Genomic DNA, 15,585 nt, shown 5'->3' on the forward strand with positions numbered 1-15,585 from the left:
ATGAAAGCTACATACAGTATTTTTAATTTTATTTCCGTGAGAGCTATATAATATTTTTCAACAATTAATGCAACTAACGTGTGCATTTTTAAGTAAAACCAGCAACTTTTGACAAAGGTAAATGTCTGAATTTAATCTTTAATAACATGCTTCTTACTGTTATTGCGACTTAAAATTACAGAAAAAGTTTTATTCTTAACAATCGTGCTGAGAAATGCCAACTTAGATTTATCTGCGAGCCAGATGCCGTCATGAAAAAAGCCACATCTAGCTCGCGAGCCATAGGTTTCCGACCTCTGTACTATAGTGTAAGTGCCAAGTCAATTCTTCCTTAGTAGCCAGTATAGGCTGGGTACATTTATAATTAACTTTTGCGCCAGTAAAATTTTTGCTGCCACGTTTAACTACTGAATATCTTTACTTGTTTTTTTCTGTTTTGTTCACTGAGTCGCTGACCGGACCATTCCGACGATATAAACCGTACAGAATCTGGAATAGCTTTCAAGTGAATGAATAATCGTTTATTGTTCCACTCTTGCAATTAAACAACCATGCAAATCGCCAACACTCTAAAACTCAACGTACATATTAAAATAAACGACTTTGTGACGAAACCGTAATTGTTACGCACGATGTCTTCTTTCATTCTTGCATACAAATACAATACTGTGCTCTCCTTTATGTAGCTATTGCTTTTTTATTGCTAGACTTACAACAAGATTGAAAAGCTTAAATACACTTTGACCTTTATAAAACAGTATATTTTTATTAAACTACAATAATTTCGCAGAAGCTAAAGTTACACCGTTAATGCGTAACTCAGCCATACCGCAGCGAACAAACGTATTTCATACAAGTCACAATAATACAGCAAATTGTAGGCTATTCATAAGAACCATCAGGTTTGCGTTTATCGCAGAGTATTCGAAACATTCAAATTCTCAGTCGTCCATTAAGTTCAACTGTACAAGTAGTGACAGAAATATGCTTTAAGGTAACGTAAGTTTCGTGATATCATTTTGAACCGGGTTGCCACATTGCTACCGGCGTTTTGGCGCTGAAAGTAGGCTTGGGACACGGCGTTGCGTTGACGGGGCGCGCATTTGGAACCGCTGGAAGATTATTTTTCAGTGAGCTCACGTCAAACTTGTTCGAGCTTGTACCTGGCAAGAAAGTCTCGTAAGTTGCGTTGGTCACCTTAAACTTAGGCTTTGGAGCAAGCGCGCTATGAGATGTCACTTCGTTGTAACTAGGTGGTGGCGGAAGATGGTTTAGATTTGGAGGTTCGTAAGTTGGCTGTCCAGGCGACCAGACATCAAAGCGCTTTTTGTTCGATTCGTCGATTTCATCATCTTTTGCCGTTTGCTTTTCTTCTGTCAGTATGTCAGGCGGTTGGTATTGTTTGGCTTGTCCCATACTGAGTGCATTCTGTTGTGTTACCGCGTAATTTTCTCCTGTGTTGCTACTTCTCTGGTGACCTGTCTCATTTAGATTACTTTCCGATGATGCGCCCAGATCCTCCTTGACGTCCATCGAGGAAAACCCGCTTTCCTCCAGAGCAAATTCTAGATCAACAAGCAAGTGAAAAAGCTTGGGGCATAGTCGAGTCGTTAATAGAACGTTAACAGACGGATTATTTTTGAAGATGGCCGGGATGCAAAAAATGCGAAATTCGAAAATAAATTTCTCCTTACTGGAAGATTTTTGAGTTGAGTAACTTATCAAAACGTTAATTACACAATTATTACTTTATTTTAAGACCAACTTGTTTCAGCGTTGCAGTTGCGCTTTCACTCCAAACGTATTTCCACGCAATATTGTACAATGCGCATTAACGCACCTGATGTATTAGACTCCGTGCTTATCATTCGTTGGATTTTCGGTTTAGGGGCAACTTTCGGTGGTGGACCCCTGCCGGTTGGAACCTGTTGAACGTTCTGGAAAACATCATCGCGCGTTTGGAGTTTTCCTGATGATGACGTGGAGCCTTTATCATCGCGATCGAATGACGTCATCGATGACGTATCTGACGCATAAGCGGTATCATCGACGCAAACGAAATCGGCTGCGGAAGGTGGTCGGCGCATGACGTAATGCTGCTGATAGTGGAACGGGTCCCGGCTTCTTCCTCGTCTAGTGGCGCTTGGACGTTTCTAGAAACGAGAGCAATAAAGTTTTTTAAAGTTTCCCAATACAGCAACGGGATACAAGGAAGTGATTGTTCAGTAAAGAAGAAGAGAGCATTTAATAAGTCTTCGAGGAAGAGGAATGGAAGAATGGAATGATTACAACAACAATAAAACAATAAAGTGTTTTAAAGTTTCTCTTATATAGAGGAGAATGCAAGGAAGCGATTGTTCAGCAAATAAGATAAGAGCATTTCTTAGCACTTGGAGCCTATCTAGGATTTGAGCGACTGCACCAACAACAAACATTAAGGAGCTCACCGGGGATTCAGAGTCCGAGACTTTTCTAAATTCCCCTAACACTTGAGACATATTTGCTTTGGTCGATTCTCCCGGTACTTTAGGAACTTGTGGGTTGCTGTAACTTGCTTGCAATAGAGCCATCTGAGGCTGATTTACCCCGTTGCTTTCCTTCGTGTATCGATCCATCCTCCTTTGCTGTTTCTCAAACATCTTGGCTCCTTTTCCTTTAAGCTCTGTGAAGTTTCAACTGCGTTTATGAGATGGCTTTAATTGTTGAAATTAGCTTGTGAGCTTAGCATCGAAGCTTCTCGATATCATCGAATTTATCATGTTCTTACGATTATTGGAAATTCATACCACTAATATCATCATAAATAGTCAAAATAAAACAGACAATCTAAAACTTAGAATTTTAAATTTAACGCAATCAACAGAACATGCATTGACGTACGCCGTCCTGCTATACTTCCAAGAGCCTGCGGTTGTACTGCGACTTGGCGGTAGACGTCACCAGTTTTCACGTAGGATGCTTGAGGTTGGTTGCAGTCGTATGAAGTTGGTTTGTTGAATTGCTGGGGTTGGTAGTTGCTAGAAGAGTTTTGGTATTTTAGGTTTTAAAATCAAACCGGAAAAAATATATTTCAGTTTTCTGACAAACAACTCGAGAGTAAAACTGAAACGATAAATGTCCATCTCTTAATCCCCAAACCGATTCAGTCAAAAGATTAAAAGATGAACAAAAATACTGACAAACATGAATACAAATATCAATATTTTTAAGGTTAATGTTAAAAAGGTTTTATAAAAAATACCTTGTTCTTGAAGATGGCCTGTTCTCTTCATCAAGTTTGTTTCCAATGGACGGAGTCTGCTTGTAGACTAATTCCAGTTTAGGCTCGTATTTTCCCCTCGTTGGATCCAGCAGCTTAAGGCAAGCGGCTACTTTAGGCTTTTCCACGGCTCTCTCTAATTGTGCAGGTGTCGGCTTTATGGTAGATTTAAGCTCAGATCGGCTGAAATTCCGCGGCTCTGATTGGGCAGGGTTATTGGCGGCATCTTTAAACGTAACGGTTTGAACGCTCTGTTGGACTTCAACCGGCAAACCGGTCGGATTGAGGTCGCCGTGTACAGGGAACCGCTTTTTCGCATTTTGAATAAACTCCTCGTCACGAATGATCGGTTGTTCTGAGGCTGGGTCGGCAGAAAATGGAGAAGGGGTTCTTGGAATCGGTTCCTGCAGCAGATGGATGGATGGCGACAGTGGACCCTTCTTTTGAGGTATGTTTAAGTTTAACGATTTCATAGGCGGCGGCAGTTTTCCTTCGGGATATTTGCTTGGCGAAAGTTGAAATGGATACGCAACTTTCGTCGTTGACGGTTCTAAAGTGAAAGACACGCAAGAAAAAGTTGTAGCAAATCGCGGAAAATTGGTAGTTTTTAAATTAAAATCAACAAAAGCAATTGATTTGGGTTATCCACGTCTTCATGCATTACCTGGTACGGGTTTGTCGTTTGTATTTTTTGGAGCAAACTTTACAGAGGCCCAGACCTTTTTAACTGGAGCTTGTGCAACTGCCACGCTGGATGTATCTCGTCCACGGGATAGCGAGCTTGATGTGTCAATAGGAAAAGTGTCTTTGGGCCTTATCAGACCGACACCGTGATTAGAGAATTGCGTTGTTTCTTCGTTCATTGAGTAGTCAACCGCTTGATCCAGCCCGAGTGGATTCTGCGCTGCTGGTGGTTTTACACCGCGGAAACGCCTCTGTCTTTCCGCCGGTAAGTCGTCGTCTTCTGAATCCACATCAGAGTTTCTATGGTTACCAGAACACGACCCCGAATGGGCTTGCTCTTGAGGATGAAGCTGCCTCTCCATTTGAGGAAGATGGTGCTGTTGCTGGAAAGATTCATCGTCTGTCGACCAATCGGCGCTCGCGAAGTTTCCGTGAGGAACATAAGGCATCCTGTGTCGGGGCCGGGAACGTCTTCTTCTCCGTTGATTTTGAGCACCCGATCCATCGTCACGCGTCAGAACGTCGTTATTGAAATCGCGCTGGTCTCTCGTTACCGCTGGTGGTTGGGGAGGTAGTGCGGCATAGGCTGGCTCTAATTCCTCCTGTCCTCTTCCGGCGTGGATATCGTTGAGAGTGACAGGAGGAAAACTTACTCCATCTAACTCATCGTGCGGCATTCCGTCACCAGTTCTTCCCATGACAAAGATGCCATCTGGCGGTGGGTGACCTGTTCCGTTTTCAACCGCGTAGTTGGCGCCATTGTTTGTCGGACCTTCCAGAACATACTTTTCCATCCTTCTCTGTCTCTTAGCGAACAATTTTGCTCCCTTGCCTTTCATCTGAGCAGTATCCATGACTAAGTGCTTCATCTGATTGTGAGCTAGCTGAACGGTGGTCGTAAGTTACGGTTAGAAGACAGTACCTTAATCTCAAGTGTACACATAGATCTCATGTGATATTTTAAATCGTACCAATTTGCGGTAAAGATTAATTTTAAACAGTGTGAATTTCATTGAGTCTTGTACCATTTATATTTACATTCACCTAAACACCCACATTAACTACGTCATTACCTGCTGATAACAATTTAGATTCGAATCCTGTTCAAGAACGTTATTAGGACCAGGTCGGTCGTAAGCGTCTATTTCGTCGTCTGTCGATGTCCAGGGAAACGGTTCCGACTCCTCATCTGAGAGACTTGACTCCTTGGAGTAAAAATGGCGGTTAAATGCTGCAGTCCGGAAGTTGAAAATGGAGCGCCGATGCATCATGTCATCACTTACAGTGTCCGTATCGTCGTCAACTGGCTGGGTCCCGTATCCCACGATTGCAAACTTCTCCGATCGTCTCCTCCTCTTCCTGAACATGCAACTTCCGCGGGTGTTCGATTGTTTGTCTCGAAGCAAGCGCGAAATCTTTCCGCACACTTGCTTCGCTTCCGATTTTAATCCCTTTGGCCTTCCAAGTTTTTTTCCTAATGAAGGAAAAGTGGATGTATCATGGAACCAAGCACCCCTTATGCTGAAGTAACAAATAGAGTCAACTAACTGCCAAAAGCTTAAAGTTGGACAATGGGTTCGAACAGACCTTTCCTGACCTTTGTTTACGCTATAAATGCCAGTCTTAAAAGATATCTTGCAACTTTACAATTCGCTTTAATGAAAAGCCGCGATATAGCTCCAAAGCCATATTTGTTGACGCCAAACTAAATCTCCTTTCAACATAACTTGTCGTCGAAGCTTTTAAGCGGCATTCTTTTGTTCAACTTCATCACTAAATCATCTATCTTAGACCGGCGTCACTAACTCGATTTATTACACGGTATTAACGGATGCGTTAAGGCTCAGCGAACTATTTTGTTTTAAATATATCTCACAATTCATTTCAGACGCAAGCAGCAGCTGCTGGAGTCGTCATCACCTTTCTCCGCTGAGGTGAGACGAATTCACCAACAGATAAATCTGTAAAACTGCTGACACTTGACTTTAGAATATTATTCATGAAGTTGCTCTTATCTGTAACCACACCTATAGTTGCTACAGATATATTGACAAATTTTGCTGACTATAAGTTTTGATGCTCCAAGCACGACCTGAAATTGTTTCACAAATACTAATTATAGCAAACTCCCAAACTCCCCAAAGATTAAGGAGGTGCTTCAGCAACATCCAGGGCTGGCTTGCTAAGCCTCATTTCCGAGTTTGTTTCACCAAGGATCAAGGCTGACTGCTGCAAATCCCTGGTGACTCCATTATAACATCGAAATAAACGAGTCACATAGGTCAGCATTTAACTGCAAAAGCGTTCGGACTCACAGGGTGAATGAAAGGTTAACACAGAATCAAAAAATAATTGATGACAACAATAACACATTTCAGTAAAAGTCCGTCTATACCTGTCGATGTAAAATGGTCTTCGTCGGCTGCATCTTGCGCTCCAGACGTGACCGATCTGCGTGTAGACAAAACAAAAGTCAGAGAATATCACCTTAAATTAGAAGCTGGTCTGCAAAGCTTCAATATTGCATAAAGTAGTATTATTATTTACCCTTTTCCCTTGTCACAAAATTCTTCATTTTCACGAAGTTCCCCGTTTACCGTATTCTGTTGCTGAAGGACGGAATCCATGGGCAAATAAAACTATGTTTAAGATGAGGATGTTTAGGGACGTGAGACGGTAGCAACAAGAAAATCCTATAATTACTAAAAACTGTATTTCCTATTCGCTGATTGATCCAACTAAGTGCCTGTTGGCAAAGTAGGCGTTTTCAGGAATCCGCTATCTCGACCTAAAACAGTCTTAATTGTATTAATTGACAAGTTAATTGAGTTGTCATACAACCATCTTTCTACTTGACCTTCCTGCAAACATATCGACCGCTAATCAAGTGTATACTGCTTCTAAACACAATGAACTTCTTTTGTATTGTAGCATTCTGCACTGTACAGCGTCTAAAGTATTCTCAAGCCCTCGCAGCAAGTGCTTTTGTTTAAATCTTGTAAGAATAAATATCCTCTTTCGGTATATTTACATTCTTAGTTACTGCTTTTACCTATTTTAACTGGTGACGCACACAAACGTCATAACCGACTGCACTGCATGTAATATCAATTAGTGAGGGCTTTGGAAGCGCGGCCATCTTGGCTGGCGTCTGACTACTCGAGGAAGAATTTGACGGCGATAAACACGGTTGGCCACTTACATTATGAAGCTGTGCAGTGATATCGGGGGCCTCGTTGTCATACGCTGTAACACGTTACTTTATTATCCTGCTGGGCTAAACGCAGTGAGTGCGGTTTAGTGATAACAGCTTGGTCCTGGTCCATGTCAAACTTTTGAATATTGCGCGCTCAGTCTCGACTTAACTTGAGACTTTGAGTTTGAATTGGACAATGTGTATATGATTTTACGTTGATTGATTGCTATGTTGTGTGTAATGTGTCCACTCACTCTGTCGTAGGAAAACGCGAAAAAACGGCGCCAATTTACGTTTTTCCAAGTAGTACGTTAGTTGAAGCTTACTGTGATCTCATATTTCATGATTCAAGACAGCGTGGTCCAACTGCAGGCCCGCGGGCCAAAGTTGGCCCGCGAGCACCGATTTTTTGGCCCGCGAACTGATAGTCAGCTTTGATAGTCGCTATTGTCGAGGAAGAACCTCGACCGCAGATGTCACATTGATCAGCATTTAATAGCTAAATTTTGAACTATTCTAATTTCAGTTCTAATATCAATATCACATTGTTTTTCAGTTCTAATTTAAAAACATTGGCCCGCAAGATAAAAAAATTTTCTGATTTTGGCCCGCGATGAAAAGAAGTTGGACCACGCTGATTCAGGATATCAAATGATTCAGCTAAAGGATTCATATAAAAATTTGCAGTGAATGTTAGATCCATCAATTTTTAGGTCAGGAACGTTAAAAATACAAAAAACTTTTTCAAATGTTTTTGACGTCACAATGACTTTTCACTGATGAGGTTTGTCTGTGTGTTTGTTGCTTCGGAAACTGAACTGGCCTTGATAAAATGCCATAGCAAGAAGCCAGTAGAACGTGATAGGAACGCTTTAAATGTTTGGAATTAATTTCACGTCGTTTGCAACCGATGCAGCTGCCTTAATGACGTCATCGGTATGTTTGTGAAACCCTTGGGATGTGACGACGGGTAGTCTGGGTCGTTAAACAGTAAAAGGTTTCGTATACGTATATACAAGTATTAGACGGCACTTTCCTTTTCGAAATGAAACACGATAACATTTTCCGATTCTGCAAATCGAATCAAATATGATTTTTACCTCTCATGAACTTGTTATGTTGTCACAGGTTACCATTGCCAAGATCAAGAAAGCTTAAAAAAGTTGCACGAACAAATTTCAGAAATATCTTTGTCGCTTGGTAAACGTTCAACTGCATACATGTAACGTTTTAATAAAAGTGACAGTATATCTGCACAAGCAAGATCGATACAGTGTAAGCTCAAGATACTTAAAAAATTGGGGGGCAACCAAGGTCGGACATTGAGCAAACGCACCAATACCTATGCCTGCCGTTGTTATCTGTCAATAGAGAAAAGAAAGAAAAAATTAAAAATAAAACGATTTGTTGAAAATCAATTCACTCTGAATAACTGCGGGGCAAAATGTATCGCATCTTCCAAAATATTTGTTGGAGTTGGGGGAACGTCTCCCTGTACCATCCCATCTTCTGCGCCGGTGGGGCAGTACATTATCAGTTACAAATGTAGACCTAGGCTTCCACCTAAGGGTCGACCTCAAATAGAGTTTCGTCCACAATATGTCGCTGTGCAAATAGGGAGCGTAAGTTCGATCACTGAAATCTGAAAGAAAAAATGTCAACAATCTTCAAGTTGTCGGTGCAAATACACAACAACACAGCAGCACAAGTTATAGATATGTGTTGTTAATAGTTTTTCTACGAAGATCTTTCGGGGTGGTCGGAACACTTGACACAGGACTACTACTGGGAGATCCCCCAGTTTTGATTTGCTGCTTTCGGAATGGTTTTATCGATGAAAGTGGAGTGGTATTAGTCGCAGTTCGCGCGTCACTGTTTCTAACTGAATTCGACGCCTTTTTTTCTTTAAACACGCTTTTAGCCTTTGCCCAAATTGATTCCAGTATCCCGGCGTAGAGGATCGGGTTCAGAGCGCTGTTTACCGGGAGAAGGACGATCCCACACACCGCATAGGCTGTCGGGTTAAGGTCGACCCCCGAGAGATAGATATAACTCATAATGCAGACCGGAATCCAACACACGAAGTCCGTTAATAAAAGTCGGGTAACCCTGGCTTGCATTTTACATCGTTGGTGGTTAAGTTTCGATTTCGGGGAATTCCGCGTCAGGTGGGTGACGCGCTTTGGGTCTGAAAATCTCCAAATCAATGCATAGAAAATAACCATAGCAACGAACGCAACAAAGTTAAAAGTGATAAGAAAAATCCCGAAATCCCAGCCGGGACGACCGGGGCGCATAAAGTATCCGGGCAGGCAAATGCTGTTTTGTGAATAAAACCCGAACCAGCCCCTAGGGGTAACATCGGGGGCACGTTGACTAACAAACAGGGTTCCAACGCTGACCCCATTGGAAGTAATGTTTCTTGTGGTATAAAGTGTACTATTGATAGAGCTGTTTGTTAGGTTCAGGGCAAAGTCAAGCAGAGTGAGGAACGATTGAAAAGTTTTCTTCTCCACAACATCGCCGTGAAAAAGATGACTCGGGTAATAGGCGGCGACTGTAAAGTATTCTGAGAACCAGGGTGAGGCCGCCAGTAGAAACGAGACACACCAGATGACTACGAGATCGATTTTAAACAGTTTGAAACAGCTGGGGGAAAGCTGAGCAGCAAACGGTCTAAAGAACGTGTAAAAACGAAAAGTGGCGATAAGTAACAAAATGAAGACGGATGATTGGCCGGAAAAGATCACCAATGAGCCCATGACGCCACAAAGGGTGCTTGTTCGCCACTGCTTGTCTAAGAGACAGTAACGCTTCTGAAAAGTAACGCTTTGGATGCAGAGTATTATTAGGTACACTCCCATGAGTCCATCTGCTACCGCTAGGTTCGAAATAAGGCTGTGGTGGATTTTAGAAACCATGTTCATTTTTTTCTTCTTGCGAAAGGTGAACACGGTTTTTACCAAGACCCCAATATTGCCGAAGAAAGCGAAAGGGGCTATTATCCAGAGGATAACTTGTAGGATGGGATTACCGATCATTGCATCCCTTGAACTGAAACCGTTTTCGTTCCATGATTGGGGACATTCGTCGCTGCCATCCAGGCAGTCCTGTCTCCCATCTAACATCAAGTTTTTAGGGACGAAAAAGCGGTTGCGAGGGTCGGTGCTGTTGGCGGTTCTCGTCTCGCAATAGAAACGTTGATCGGTACAGTTACGTTCCTTGCTTTCATCTGATTCTTTGTCGCAGTTGATGACGCCATCACACACCTATATGACAATTGCTACGTTTAGTCCATACGTCAGGCAAAGGAAATAAGAAGGCAAAAAATAATAAAAGTTTAAATCATTCCTGGCGTGACGTGTTGATGCCGGGAATGATAAAGCTAATCACGTCAGTCTTTTAATTTACCTGTCTCTTGTCAATACTGATGCTCTCTCCAACCTTGCAGTAGAATCGCTGTGGACAACCAATTTCCTCCTCATCAATTCGTCTTCCACATCTCAGATCGCTCTCCCACTTCCCGTTGCAGACTTGATGAGCGTCGAGGCAGGTCAAGTTGACAGAACAGAACGGGGGAAGCGCCACGCCACATTCCGGCGTACATTCGTCGACCAGGCCAGAGCAGGACGGTTTTCCATCGCATAGATCGGCTACGATTGAAAATCCGTCAGAGTTGAGACAGGTTGTGGTTTTATTGGTGGAAGTCACGTTGTCGAATCCAGCCACAGAAATCGAGGGCTTCCCTTGTAAATCGCTGTTCTCCAACTCACGCACCGTTTGGATTATACTGGCAGAGAGACAGTATTTTTCATCTATTCCAGTGTGGCAGTCATTGTTATTATCACAGAGCTTTTCAGTATCCACACACTGGGTTTCCAGGTAAAAAGAATTAAAACGATCATATAGGTTGAAGTAGAAGGAGTCAAAACTGCTTTCTACCGTATTTGCATAATCCGGCAAACCGTTGTCTCTGCATGGAATGGCAAGTCCATCAATCCAAACGTTACCTTGACAAAAATAACCTTTTAATGAAGTTTACTCTAATGACCGGACACATGCGAATAAAAAATTCGATCCAATCCTTAAAACACATCATGGCGTTATGAGGAAGCATCTTACATTTTAAGAAATCTTTATGTGTCGAAAGAAGACTTAAAGAAGAAGATTTAAAGAAGAACGTTTACCCTGGTTGCTTTGGTAATCTAAGCGGTACGGGTACAGATCATCATCGGGTAGAGAGTCACATATTTTCTTGAAGTTTTTGCCGAAATATGCTGCGCATATCTCTGGTGTCCGGATCTCCTCGCACAGACATTCGTCGGAAAAGTCTTTACAGTCCAAGATTCCATCACACAGTTGATATTCACTGATGATCTGGAGAAAGGAAACTATGGTTTTGAAACAATGCTAAATAAATAATGACGTGTTAGAGACGCTTCTAGAAGAATAAAATCTTCTTTCTCGTACTCACTCTCTCATTTTCTGTCTCTGTCTCTCTCTCTCTCTCTCACTCTCTCTCTCTCTCCTTTTCTCTAAGCTAAAAACAATCCACGTAATACAAAGTGTATCAACTTACATGTTCCCCATCCAAGCATTGGAAACAAGCAGAGCTACGAACTCCGTTGGCATCGAAACAGACGTCCGAATAATCCGAACATTGCGCGATCGAATCGTAGATGTTCGGTTGCGGCAAAACGCAGGCCGCTCCCCGGGATGATCTTATTACGCATTTTAGTCCGGGTCCGGCGAAATTCTCGTCCGAATAGTCCGGACAATCATAACGTCCATCGCAGAGCTGAGTTATTCGAACGCACGATGCTCCATCCGCACAAAATACAGCGTTACTTCGATCACAGGGAATCGTCCCAGTCCTAAAAGCATTAATCCTTTTTAAACTATGATCAATTCAAGCGTTAATGATTATAATTTACAATAGTTATTTTATTCAGTTTGCGTTAGCTACAGGTATTTTTACGTAGCCAGGATAAAACTTTAGAAATACAATATACGTATAAAATATATGTACGTATACAATGTATTAACACCCCAGCAAACAGGAACCGCACGGCTGGAGCAATATACAGCATTAAAACATAAAAGCGATGGAGAAAAAAATCAAACAATTTCACTCTAATTGAAAGAAAATAGCAAGATCAAACGAAAATAGAAGAAGAAGATCCATCCATACAAGTTATTTGCTAACTCCTCCAGGGAGCAATCCTCATCGGAGCTGAATCCATCCTTGCAGTCATCAAAACCGTCGCATATATTCGAGTCCAAGATGCAGCGACTATTCCAACAAACATCCGCTCTTGTGTCCGGGCAATTACACTCGTCACTGCTTTTGAGGTCATAGCAGTCGTTTATCCCGTCACAAAGATAAAAGTCGTCAATTGCAATCCCGGATGGACACACAAATGCAGCTCCTAAACAATAAGGCCACCACGATGACATAAAATGATGTAAAATGTAAATAGATGAAGAGAGATTTATATGCAGTAATTTAAAAAAGTGAATAATTTTTTAAGTTTATGGATTGATTCATTATTTAGATTTATATTTGCGATGAGTTACTAAAGTTATCGAAGTATTTTAGAAAGTAGCGAAAGTAAACTTAGAGAAATATTAGAAAACTCAAGGTTTTGCCGGCTTTATATAAGTGAGCTATATTTTAGTGGTTGTTTTTTATTGTTTATTTATTCTTTATTGTATTATTCTTCACATTGTTTGTTTGATTTTTATTGTCCATCATCAAATAACTGCAGAAAAGTTGACCTTTAACAAGTTTCTACAAAGATCAGTCCAAATACTTGCATCAAACACTTTGCTCGCTGACAAGTCGGGAACTAAAAAATGGTTATGAGAAATAAGTTATGACGCAATAGCTTGATCCACTTGTCCGTCGCTACAATAACTCATGTGAAAAATACTTAATAATTCATGATTTACTATTTTCGCTATGACTTATCTGAAAGCAGGTTGAGACCACAATACCAACAAAGGACCAGTTTTACGTGATATTTTTGTTTGTAATGTTTTCATACATTAACAACGCCAGCATAGCCCAAAGCGGTAGAAATTGAGTCTGATAATAAGTTTAATAAGCTTTATTGTGGTTTATATCAAATATCTTTTCCCAACGTTGTCAATGGCCATGTAGAGATAAACAGCTAACGAACACTTTGATGTCCACGTCATGGGATTTCCCATGATCACAAAAAACAAATTTTCATTCTTTTGTTTATGGCAAAAGTTTTTATGTCAGTTTGCCAATACCCTATATTTTTGACTCTTTTTTCTTTTCACTTCAATTGCCACGGGCAACGGTTACTCAGATGACGACCTAATTACGCATAAACGGTTCCGAAATCTACAGCGTATACATAAGCATACTGTAACAAATGTACCTTAAAGCCTGGCCGGTTATTTAAACGCTGTCAATAATCTTGTTATGATATTTGGTACGAGAACTAAAGATTGGTTCGTCTTACCTCTTTGAAGATTGCTGACATATGCGATTAATGTTAGGAAAAAGTTGAATTCATCCATGTAGAAATAATCCGAAATTTATTCCTTTTTATTTTCCTATGAATCTTCAATTGTCATTGAACATAAAACCATTAAAACCCTATGTGGCCTGCGCACAAAAAGTTTAGTACAATCTCAACGTTTCGCTGCACCTGCTTTGTCCAAACGAAATACATCAGTGGGCCAAAAATTACGTCACTAGTTCAATTCAGGTCGCATATTGCCACCATGAATAACTTACAGTCTTACACTACTAATCACACAACGGTACTACAACTCCCACAATAACGGACGTTACGGCGCTCAAGCAATTTGTACACGAACAAAATAGTGATCAACGGTACACTTTCATACAGTTTCTTACATACTTCCTGCGCATACATTTTACGTATAATACAACGATACCAACACCAGGGCCACATAAAAACTTCAAAAGGGCCGCGGGTTGGATATAGCTGTGTTATACGCTACTGTGTAAGCTACTGGACCTGTATCTGTAGATTTTGTTTACAAACTTCCACTGAAGATGAAAGCCATCGCCGATCTTAGACAATATTGAAGTGTTATTTCTATCTTATACTCTGTAGAACACTAAACTGTCGCATTTCCGCCAAAACTTTGTTGAATACGACCAAGACCCAAGTTCAAATAAAATTTGCATGTATTAAATCTAAACGTTGCAACAATAAAGCCAAAAAATCAACTTGCAACATCGTCATTATCACATCAGACGAGATTTTCGCCTGACACTACAATCCGACTTTGCGGCTCCCGAATCACAATATTCAAAAACATGTCCATGAAGTTGGCTAAGAATCGTAAACCTAAACGCAATACTGTTCGATTGGCCAGTTTACTAATCTCATAACATGAAGTCGTTCCACCTGGTCAGCTGATAACAGGTAAAACCCTTTTGGCTGTTTCATACTAGGATAGGCAACTTTTTTTGTTTACTGAACCGTGAAACCCATTATATGGCACTGAACCACGAACTATAACGCGAGAAAAAAACTAAGCTAAGATGCTCCAACATTAAATGAGATAAATATGTATATGAAGCCAACTGAATGCTTCCATGCGTATAATCTGGTCGTCATTCTATGATATATTAGCGAATCCCTTAAAGATGTTATAATAGCTCTAAAAATACTTCAAGAAATTACGTATTGGGCAATCTTAAGCCATACCTATGCCCGGGGCCTGACCGCAGGATTGGTGCGATATAACATCTTCTGAACTTATACCGTTTACAAAATAGAGGTGTAGGTTTACTAATTGCATACTGAGGTTCTATGACTGACAATTCCTTCAAAGTTACATCAGTTTTGAACAAGTTTCTGCTTAGTATTCCATTGCTATTCTCACAGAACGACTTTCTTGTTAAGCGTTTAGAGCAAAACGTAACCCCAAACACCCATCTGAACTGTACTCGGGTCATGTAATGTTATGAACTAACAATAATTTATGTCTACACTACCCATAGCTGAAGTCACTGACTGCGGTTTTGTTGTACTTTTACGAAATAAGGCTCATGGTTCTATGAAGTCCAGAACCACGAGCCGACTTCTGTTGAACTTTGTAATGGTGTAAAAATATATACTCATGATCACGAGGCAAAAATTTCCCTTTTCTCCTTATCTCCGAAGTTTCCTAAATTAGCCATGACCCGACCAAAAAAACATTGCGTTCCTGTAAACATCTAGGATTGTGTTCACAAAGTGAAAAATACTTCTAGGCAAAAACAGTTGAACTTGAAACTACATTCCGCTGTTATTTATATTGATGAATATTTCATGCATTGTGTATTTTTATCGCAGGGGGAAATGAGAAAGCGATTGTTAAAACTGATATTTTCAAGATAAGCAATCTCTGAAGAACCACAAAGCGCGAATAGTAAACATTTTAAGGAGACTTT

At 40.8% G+C, this 15,585-nt stretch overlaps 2 protein-coding genes across 2 annotated transcripts; both read right to left on the minus strand.

Annotated features, from left to right (window-relative positions):
- Nucleotides 1-516: 516 nt before the first annotated feature.
- On the minus strand, nucleotides 517-6,726 carry LOC143470882 (uncharacterized). Its single transcript, XM_076969167.1, has 10 exons — nucleotides 6,491-6,726; nucleotides 6,339-6,394; nucleotides 5,227-5,417; nucleotides 5,017-5,148; nucleotides 3,924-4,827; nucleotides 3,242-3,809; nucleotides 2,881-3,017; nucleotides 2,448-2,662; nucleotides 1,841-2,153; nucleotides 517-1,565 (listed from the first exon to the last, which is right to left on the minus strand). The coding sequence occupies exons 1-10, from the start codon at nucleotides 6,568-6,570 to the stop codon at nucleotides 1,015-1,017; spliced, it is 3,147 nt and encodes a 1,048-aa protein (XP_076825282.1). The 5' UTR covers nucleotides 6,571-6,726; the 3' UTR covers nucleotides 517-1,014.
- A 1,916-nt stretch (nucleotides 6,727-8,642) lies between these two features.
- On the minus strand, nucleotides 8,643-13,774 carry LOC143470883 (uncharacterized). The gene is made up of 6 exons (XM_076969168.1): nucleotides 13,634-13,774; nucleotides 12,331-12,568; nucleotides 11,719-12,013; nucleotides 11,327-11,516; nucleotides 10,551-11,149; nucleotides 8,643-10,408 (listed from the first exon to the last, which is right to left on the minus strand). Exons 1-6 carry the CDS (start codon nucleotides 13,689-13,691, stop codon nucleotides 8,849-8,851), a joined length of 2,940 nt encoding a protein of 979 aa, XP_076825283.1. The 5' UTR covers nucleotides 13,692-13,774; the 3' UTR covers nucleotides 8,643-8,848.
- Nucleotides 13,775-15,585: the final 1,811 nt, after the last annotated feature.

The sequence above is a fragment of the Clavelina lepadiformis genome, chromosome 9 (genome assembly GCF_947623445.1).
Source record: "Clavelina lepadiformis chromosome 9, kaClaLepa1.1, whole genome shotgun sequence".
NCBI lineage: Eukaryota > Metazoa > Chordata > Ascidiacea > Aplousobranchia > Clavelinidae > Clavelina > Clavelina lepadiformis.

Coding starts and splice junctions, on each gene's coding strand:
- LOC143470882 (XM_076969167.1), bottom strand. CDS start 6,570: ATGGATTCCGTCCTTCAGCAACAGAATACGGTAAACGGGGAACTTCGT. Junction 5,149..5,226: donor TTGACGACGATACGGACACT/GTAAGTGATGAC, acceptor TTTTACTCCAAG/GAGTCAAGTCTCTCAGATGA. Junction 2,663..2,880: donor TGGAAGTATAGCAGGACGGC/GTACGTCAATGC, acceptor GAAACTTCACAG/AGCTTAAAGGAAAAGGAGCC.
- LOC143470883 (XM_076969168.1), bottom strand. CDS start 13,691: ATGGATGAATTCAACTTTTTCCTAACATTAATCGCATATGTCAGCAAT. Junction 11,517..11,718: donor AATGCTTGGATGGGGAACAT/GTAAGTTGATAC, acceptor TCCTTTCTCCAG/ATCATCAGTGAATATCAACT. Junction 10,409..10,550: donor TCAGTATTGACAAGAGACAG/GTAAATTAAAAG, acceptor ATTGTCATATAG/GTGTGTGATGGCGTCATCAA.